The sequence below is a fragment of the Lontra canadensis genome, unplaced genomic scaffold (genome assembly GCF_010015895.1).
Source record: "Lontra canadensis isolate GAN:19392208 unplaced genomic scaffold, GSC_riverotter_1.0 scaffold8, whole genome shotgun sequence".
NCBI lineage: Eukaryota > Metazoa > Chordata > Mammalia > Carnivora > Mustelidae > Lontra > Lontra canadensis.
Genome location: NW_022631002.1, coordinates 14,595,644 through 14,605,434, shown reverse-complemented (window position 1 = coordinate 14,605,434; position 9,791 = coordinate 14,595,644). Strand labels below are relative to the sequence as shown.

Below are 9,791 nucleotides of genomic sequence, written 5' to 3'. Positions count from 1 at the left end.
TCCCCCCCCCCCCCCCCCCCCCGCCCATGGAAGCCATGTGTTGACTGCTATGTTTCCTTTTGGGATAAAATTATTTTGCCTTCTGGGTAGAGAATAAGACAGAGAGTCATGAATCAGGTCTGCCTTTCTTAGTATTTGTCTTTTTTGGTTGTGGTGACCAACCCATCACAGTTTAAGGGAGGAAACGGTGGCATGGCTATTGGCCCAGAAAGGCAACTTGGAATTTTTCATACCCTATAAGAAGGACAGGGACAGGTTGGGTAGGACAACCTTAACTCCTGACGAGCAAGTGCTTTTTCACTCCTTAGAAAGTCTGTGTGGCAAGGAATGCACAGCTTACATCCTGTCAGTCTCTGGTAGGGCTTGGGACCCACCATCCCATTGTCACTATTCCATCTGCCTAGCTCGAGAGAGTATGTAATCTGTAGCGCATGCACTCACGTGGGTGCTTGCCACATTTCTATCCCCTTCCAAGTGCCAGGAGCCCAGCATGTTGCCTGTAGAAGATTCACTGAGATTTAACACATATTTTTATATGACATAGCTGCCAAAAAGAGAAAATTGCTTTAACCAGCAAAGTAAAAAAAAAAAAAAAAAAGACAAAAAACCAAAAAACACCTGATGTTTTGCACAGTATGGATCCAAATATCAACATTTTCATGGACAGTTGAATTTAAATGCTGAGCTATTTAAATTGTAACATTAAAAATAATACAACTACTTGATAATCTTAGAAAATGGGAAAGTGGTCCATGATTCCATTACCAAAATATAACATTTTCTTCTAGTTTTCTTTTTTTAAAAGATTTTTATTTATTTATTCATGAGAGACACAGAGAGAGGCAAAGAGGGAGAAGCAGGTTTCCCACTGAGCAGGGAGCCTGATGCAGGACTTGATCCGAGGGCCCTGGGACCATGACCTGAGCCAAAGGCTCAACTGAGTGAACCACCCAGGCGCCCTAGTCTTCTTTTCTAGTATCTATTTTTGTCCGTAGTAGTATCATGGTGTAGTACATATTTTTCTTCTTAGCATTCTCAAGAACTTTCTACATTGATTCACAGCTTTCATTTGTAATGTCCTTTAATACCATTCCTTACTTGACCATCCCCTGTTGGAAGAGACCTAGATTGTTTCCAGTTCATTTTGTCATTAGTATAAAACCCACTACAGGTAGTAACCCTTCAAGTTGTTTGGCTTTTTGTTGCCGGCATAAACCAAAGTTTCCAGGCACTGTTTAAACTAAGGCTCGTCTCTGAAGTGCATGTATTTCCAATTAATTACTGTGATGTCATAGTGGCCTTAAAGTGACCAGTAATTGATTTTTTAAATAATGTTTCCTAGACTGTGACATCTCTCCTTAAAGTTTAGAAAAGTCTTCAAAGCAGAAACCCAAGGTACTTTCTCTTTGTATTCGTACAGCCTCATTTACTTAGGCCTCCAATGTGTGCTGGGACAGAACTGAAATAGAAATTGATTTTGAGACTCTGGCCCTTTTGACGTCGTTCAGAGAGAAGCAGCTTGGGGAAACCTCAGACTCTCTGTGGCCTGTAGTCAGCCCTCTTCCAGCATGCTGACAGAGAACTTGCAAAACTGTTTGCATGTCCACAGAAATTATATAAAGACCTCGTTGCCATGTCTTGATAGAGATTGACATTGTAATGACTGGGGTCAAGCTAGGAGGGGGCTGTCGGCCTACTGAACCTCACTCTCAGGAGCCGTCCCCACATCACCCTGGGAAACACAATGGGATTGTAACTTGGTGTTAATAGAGTCTGTTACGAGAATGGCACAGCTTTATCTTCAGGGAACGAGCTCGTGAGCTGCAGGTGGCTAATGTCCACTTCTAACCAGATCAGGTCTAATAAACATGCAGGCTGTCCGGGATAAAAGGGAGATGAGCTCCCGAAGTTTTTTTTACAACAGCGGGTGCACTATTTCATATTAGAGCAGGGCTGCTGTGTTACTGGGGAGAAAGAGGAACAAGGGAGAACATGCTGATTTTATTTAAAAAACAAAACAAAACACTTTATAGGACTCCTTAGCTTGAGCTCACAAAGGAAGCTTTAGAATTCCAGAGCAGTTTGTTTGGGGGGGGGGTGGGTAGTAATAAAAGTTCCCTGCTCCATGCAAAGGGAGAGAATAGTGGCTTCTGAAACCAGAATTGTCACCTCTGCAACCTCGTTACAATTCACCATGTGTTCCGCCCTGAAGGGAGAGGGAGGACTCTAGTCAGACGACGCTAACGCCTCATGGGCTACTTTGTGTTTGCCTCTCGGTTCCCAGTGAGAGAGACGAGTCGGGTGGTCTTGCCCTGTGTGCTCATCCCCTCACGCGGCTGTTCAGTGGCTCAACTGACAACCTTTCTACAAGGGGGGTTAGTGGCAGACTGAGAGCGTTTCCAAGAGAGTGCGTGGTCGTGGAAAAGAGTGTTGTTTTCAGGTCAGGCGGACTAACAAAAAGACGGGGAATGGGTGTTTGCAGTGGCATCTGCGTCTTGGTTTGCCTCTAGCGGAAGGAGGAGCAGATAGTGGCTCTTTCCTAACTAAGCACAGAACCCAACCAGCGCCGGCAGGTCGGAGGTGGGAATGGGGAAGGGATGGCCATACCAAGTAAGCATCTGTAAGTATCACGTCGTGCCTCCACTCACCCCATCTGCAGAATGCATGTGAACTGTTAATACAGAGAGGGTAACCAGGAAGCAGAAATGGAAAATGATGGAGAATAAAGAGTCGGGAGGCACTTGAGACCCTGAGCCATTAGTTGAGGACTCCTGTTGGGGGAGTGTTCAGGTAGGAGCCCGTCACACTGGGCGGTCGGAAACCTGTGACACGGGGTTCCTTGAGGGGCCGGGAGATGGGAAGTGGGCCATGGGGGAACCGGTCTGGAACGCTACAGCACCAAGTTAATCGGCGGCGAGTCCATCACATTAAATATCCAGCCGTCATGTATTACCTTTCAAGTGAAAATGAATAACTCCCATTAAGAGCAAAATGGGTTTGAAGTCGATTCGAGACAGATTAAAGTACTGTTATGAATGTGTGTGTTGGGAGGAGGAGGGGTCTGTGTATAAAATGCTTGTCCTTGTACTTTTTAAATAATAGATGCCCTTCAAACTTATGTAGACCAGGTTACCAAGATACTGGGGTGTAAAGGTCACAATATGTGCATTCTGGGAAGAGCATCAACTTCCTGGAATATTTCCTGCATTTAGCAATTTTTTTTTCAAAATTATTTGTGGCCTTATGATTTTAACGAATAAAATTGATTTTCTAAAATTGTTTATTAAAGCACACATCTATAATGACAGCATCGTGGTATCCATGTCAGAACAGATTTCAAAGCTGAGCGTAAAGTGGAAACACAGTCTAGGTAACTAGACCAGGTAAGACAGGCAGCAGTTTTATGAAAGAGCAAAAATTAGGCTTTCTAAAGCTTTCTAAACCAGTGACCTCAGTACCTTGTCAAATTATTTTTCATCGAGGGGATAGGCATGGATTTCTCACTACCATCTTCCGGATTTTAGTAATCATTTTTAGCAAAATTATGAAAAATGAAGTTGTGTGTCCAAAACACGCGAGAGAACCAACCTTTGAATACTGACCAGGTTTTGGAATGACCAAATCCAACCATGTTGGGATTTGTGTTTACAATGGAGAGATCCCCGCGCCCCCCCCCCCCCCGCCACCGCCACCACCCGCCATTAAACCCTTAACCCAGTGGTTTTCTTGACAAAATCTTCCAGATCCTTTTCCATGCTTCAGAGGACTCCTTCTACCCACACTCTTCACTACTTAAGTCTCATGTGACTCTCCTCATTACGTTTCTTTTTTGTTTGTTGGTTGGTTGGGTTTTTTTTGTTTTTGTTTTTGTTGAGGTTTTTTTGGTAGAATGGGGTGTGGTTTGGGCAAGCAGATAAGGGACTTTCCTCCTTACCGCCCACTCTGAATAAATGCTTATGCCTGGAGCATTGGCTAGATTTTAAGTTGGATTCATGCCCTAACTCCACTCTTCAATTACTTTTTCCCCGAAAGCAGGTTGCTAAACCCAAACTTGACTTTTTCCCCAAGGATTTGTATGCAGATCCACGTGAACCTTTCTCAGGTCACACTTATTTTGTCTCCTGTGACATGCTGTGCTGTGATTCCAAGCCCTGGGACAGTCAGGTTGGGAGCACAGAGTTGATTACATCTGTGGAAGCAGAATGTGTCGGTTCTGGAGTTGTGTGGTAGTTGGCAAAGCAACTGGTCAGACTCTCCCACCCACTTAGGCCCCCATCGGCCAGCTGAGTGTGTCCTGATTGGGGGAAGTCAGTACTCTGAATTTAGCTTAATCCACTTCCAAGCATTTCAGTCCACTTCTTTATCTTTTTTCCTTAGTGTTCAGTTGTTAAAGTAGTGACAGAAATTCATGGGGGAAAAAGGAACACTTGCTTCTTTTCCAGCGTGCTTGATAAGTCAATCCGGATGCTCATCCTACTTGAATTTTGGTGTTTCGAGAAAATCCTGTGCTATAAATGAATGTTGATTTTCACCCAGCACCAACCCTCTGGGAGCTGGCCTGGTCTGGCTGCTATATCGTGTCTTCTGCTTTTTCTTCCAGCGTCGTCCAGCCAAGCAGAGAAGGAGCTGACGGATTCTCCTGCAACCTCCAAACGCATCTCCTTCACAGGTAGCTCGGAATCTCCTCTCTCTTCAAAGCGACCTAAAACATCAGAGGAGACCAAACCAGAGCAGGTGAGACCGGAAGGGGCTCTGCGGGGGGTGGGGGGTGCGTTGTAGACACCAGCGGGGGAGCACACTCTCGGGTGGGCGGGCTTGGGGCAGACCCAGGCACTGCTGGGAACCGGATATTCAGCCAGAGGGGTGGGCGTGTTCCCCCACAGATGTACCAGTGCCCCTACTGCAAGTACAGCAACGCCGACGTCAACCGGCTCCGGGTGCACGCCATGACGCAGCACTCCGTGCAGCCCATGCTGCGCTGCCCCCTGTGCCAGGACATGCTCAACAACAAGATCCACCTCCAGCTGCACCTCACCCACCTCCACAGCGTGGCGCCTGACTGCGTGGAGAAGCTCATTATGACGGTAAGGCAGAAGGCAGCGAGACCTGGGGCGTCACTTTCCCCAGAGGGCAAAGGTGATGTAGGAACTTGGACAAGATTCCGTGTTGTTGGATGAGAAAGCCAGCGTAGAGTTGGAAATGTCAAAAATGATCCTAATTCTGCGACCTTGGTTCTCCTGTCCCTGCCTGCGGCTCGGTGTGACCACGGGGTGACTGTGGCCCAGAGCACTGAAGGTGTTTGTGTTCTCCGCCTTCCCTTGTCAGCGCCCCTCCCGGGCTGGTGCAGAGGTCTAGGTGAATTAACCGTTCCCATGAAGAAATTGTTCTTATGACTCTCCAAACCTTTAGTAAGTCGGTCATGTTCTAGATTGCTCTTTGGCTCATTTCACCCTCACAGCAGCCTTGTTCCAAAGAATAAGAGTCTGACGTGTTTACGTTAACAGCACAGGAAACTCAGAAAAGTTAGCCGACTTGATGCCACTTGTAAGTGGCGGAGTTGGAACTTGAGCCCGTATTTTCCAACGCTACAAATGTGACCCTGTGATGTGGGAGTTTCTCAAGTGGCTGCTTTGATGCTCAGAACAGGAAGATGGCCACGTGTTGATTCATGGACGAGAGCTTTGCATTTTGAACGTGGTGTTGCTGCACCTACAGGGTTAAAAGCCTGGCTCTGAGTGACCTACTGTAACATGGCCCAAAAGTTTAGTGTAAAGATTTAAATCCAATTGTAATGTGAAAATTTTTCAAAATACTACAGATCATACTAATATCCTGCTTTTCTCTCTGTGGTGGGACTGCTGTGCGAGCCCTTTCCCGATCACTAGAGGAAAAACCAAAGAGAATTATTCTCACCTCTAACATATTTCAGTAGTGGAGGAATAAGAAGTTAATTTGATTGCCTTTCTGTCTGAAGAGTCCCAGAGAGGTATTCTTCCTAGAGAATTTGACGTTATAATGTGCAGGTCACAGGCATATAACCTCTCGGCATTTCCTATCCCATTTGGTTATGCAAGGTGGATGCATAACGTTCTAAGTGATGTTTAGTCGTGAGGAACGTATAATTGGTAATGCATCAAGAGAACTTTAGCAGGCAATAGGGAACCTGAAGGTGACCTAGCATAAGTTTCATTTCAGAGATCTTTCAAGTATAAATTCACTTTCCATGGGTACTTTCAGATAAACTGGTGAACATCGTGAAAAGACCCATCTTCTTGGAATGGGTGGGTTTCTGTGTTACAGATATTGGCATTCTTACCAACCTTGGAAATAACAAGGGGAATTTCTCAGGCCTCATCACCCTTCCCACTGATGGCCTGGAACCATAGGAGCCTGAAGGAACAGAAGGAGATGTGGGAAACATTTTTAAGACATTTTCTTTTGTTCAGCTGGTTATTTCTCCTGTTTAATAAGACAAATCTGGTTTACGAAATGTGAGCTATAGTAATCTGTATGACCAGTTTACATTAAACAGTAGGTTTCATTTATATATCACTAGGGACTCGAATATAAATTATATTTCAAATATCCATTGTTTGTCATGTTTTTAGAGCAGCAAAAGTAAGGTACATTTCACGTAGTGAATCAGGTGGTCATTATGAATCTTCATTTACCAACAGAATCTTAAAGGACAAGATGGTACTACTATGCTTCTGGGGAACCAATCCCTAAGATATTTCTGGATGTCACTCACTAGCATCTTTTCAAGCAGCGATTCTTAACCTTTTTGCAGACTCAGATGAAAGTGATTCCATAGCCTTACTGGGTTATTCTATGCACAGTAGGACACCCACTGTTAAGATTACCACTGAGGATTCTGCGCATACAAAACTGTGTACAGTGCCAGGGAGCATAAGAAGACTGGAAAATTCATAAATGAAACCAGGGTAATAAACCCTCTTCCTGACAACATAATTAGGCAGGGGGAATGAGATCCCTAAAGGGGTTGCACTTGGCATCTTGTACTGAAAATCCTGTGCCCCTGATATACCCAGAGCAGATAATGGAGATGTTGTCTACAGAAATGGAAATCTTTTTTTGAAAAGTTTTTAATTTTAATTCCGGTAGAGTTAACAGTGTTATATCAGTTTCAGGTGTACAATATAGCAGTCCAACAATTCTATAAGTTACTTGGTGCTCATCATGAGAAGTGTATTCCTGGTCCCCTCCACCTATTTCCTCCATCCCTCCACCACCTCCCCTCTGGTAACCATTATTTTGGTCTCTGTAGTTAAGGGTCTTTTTCTTGGTTTGCATCCCTCTCTTTTTCCCGCCTTTGTTCATCTGTTCTGTTTCTTAAATTCCACATATGTGTGAAATCATATGGTATTTGTCTTTCTCTGACTTATTTCACTTAAGCATTACACTGTCCAGATCCATCCATGTTGCTGCAAGTGGCAAGATTTCATCCTTTTTTTTTTTCTTTTTTTTTTTGGCTGAATAACACTCCGTTGTGTATCTATGCCCTACCACATCATCTTTATCCATTCGTCTATTGATGGATGCTTGGGCTGCTTCCATAGTCTGACTATTCTGAATAATGCTGCAGTAAACAGAGGGGTGCGTATATGTAGACTTTCAAATTGGCGTTTTTGTACTCTTTGGGCAAACACCTAGTAGTGGGATTGCTGGATCGTAGGGTAGTTGTATTTTTGAGGAACCTCCGTACTGTTTTCCACTTTGGCTGCACCAGTTTGCATTCCCACCAACAGTGCACAAGGGTTCCTTTTCTTCACATCCTCACAAACCCTTGCTTTTTCTTGTGTTTTTGGTGACTGACAAGTGTGAGGTGGTATCTCATTGTGGTTCTGATTCACGTTTTCCTGATGATGAGTGATGTTGAGCATCTTTTCATATGTCTGTTGGCCATCTGTATGTCTTTGGAGAAATGTCTGTTTAGGCCTTCTGCCCACTTTTTATTTTTAAAGATTAAAAAAAAAATTTTATTATGTTAGTCACCATACAGTACATCATTAGTTTTTGATGCAGCGTTCCATGATTCATTGTTTGCTTGTAACACCCAGTGCTCCATGCAATACATGCCCTCCTTAATACCCATCACCAGGGTAACACAAACCCCCACCACTCTCACCTCTAAAACCCCAGTGTGTTTCCCAGAGTCCCTAGTCTTTCATGGTTTGTCTCCCACTCATGATTTTTCCCCCTTCATTTTTCCCTTCCTTCTCCTAATGTCCTCCCTGCTATTCCTTATGTTCCACAAATAAGTGAAACCATATGATAATTGTCTTTCTCTGCTTACTTATTTCACTCAGCATAATCTCCTCCATTTCCATCCATATTGAAGCAAATGTTGGGTATTTGTCCTTTCTGATGGCTGGGTAATATTCCCTTGTATATATGAACCACATCTTTATCCATTTGTCTGTTGAAGGGCATCTTGGCTCCTTCCACAGTTTGGCTGACATGGACACCGCTGGTATGAACATTGGGGTGTGTGTGGCCCTTCTTTTCACTACCTCTGTATCTTTGTGGTAAATACCCAGTGGTGCAATTGCTGGGTCATAGGGTATCTCTATTTTTAACTTTTTGAGGAATCTCTACGCTGTTTTCCAAAGTGGCTGTACCAACTTGCATTCCTACCACCAGTGTAAGAGGGTCCCCCTTTCTCCACAACCTCTCCAACATTTGTTGTTTCTTGCCTGGTCAATTTTTGCCATTCTAACTGGTATAAGGTATGGTATCTCAGTGTGGTTTTGATTTGAATTTCCCTGATGGCTAATGATGAACATTTTTTCATGTGTCTATTAGCCATTTATTTGTATGTCTTCTTTGGAGAAGTGTCTGGAACACAGCAAGGATGCCCACTCTCGCCACTGTTGTTCAGCATAGTACTAGAAGTCCTAGCAACAGCAATCAGACAAGAAAAAGAAATAAAAAGTATTCAAATTGGCAAAGAAGAGGTCAAACTCTCTTCACAGATGACATGATACTTTATGTGGAAAACCCACAAGACTCCACCCCCAAATTACTAGAAATTATACAACAATTCAGTAATGTGGCGGGATACAAAATCAATTGCTTTCCTATACACTAACAATGTAACTGTATAAAGAGAAATTAGGAAATCAATTTAATTTAAAAGAGCACCCAAAACCTTAAGATACCTTTGAATAAACCTAACCAAAGAGGTAAAGGATCTATATTCTAGAAACTACAGAACACTTAAGAAAGAAATTGAAGAAGACACAAAAAGATGGAAAAACATTCCATGCTTATGGATCAGAAGAATAAATATTGTTAAGATGTCTCTGCTGCCCAGAGCAATCTATACTTTCAGCGCCATCCTGATCAAAGTACCAATGGCATTTTTCAAAGTGCTGGAGCAGAAGTCCCAAAATTTGTATGGAACCAGAAAAGACCCCAAATCGCCAAGGAAATGTTGAAAAAGAAAAAGCTGAGGGCTTCACGTTTCCTGATTTCAAGCTATATTACAAAGCTGTGATCACCAAGACAGCATGGTACTGGCACAAAAACATATAGATCAATGGAACAGAATAGAGAGCCCAGATATGGATCCTCAACTCTGTGGTCAACTAATCTTCAACAAATCAGGAAAAACAATATCCAGTGGAAAAAAGACAGTCTCTTCAATAAATGGTGCTGGGAAAATTGGACACCTAATATACAGAAGAATGAAACTCGACCATTCTCTTAACACCATACAAAAAAATAAACTCTAAATGGATGAAAGACCTCAGTGTGAGACAGGAATC

The 9,791-nt window shown here is 43.4% G+C and overlaps 1 protein-coding gene across 2 annotated transcripts in view; it reads left to right on the top strand.

Annotated features, from left to right (window-relative positions):
• The window catches only part of ZFHX3 (zinc finger homeobox 3), a 232,001-nt gene that overhangs the window by 200,154 nt on the left and 22,056 nt on the right, over window positions 1–9,791 (top strand). For both annotated transcript variants that reach the window (XM_032854052.1, XM_032854051.1), the window contains 2 exons: window positions 4,601–4,734; window positions 4,884–5,084. In XM_032854052.1, the coding sequence (XP_032709943.1) occupies window positions 4,601–4,734; window positions 4,884–5,084 (335 nt within the window). The remainder of the gene's footprint in view (window positions 1–4,600; window positions 4,735–4,883; window positions 5,085–9,791) is intronic.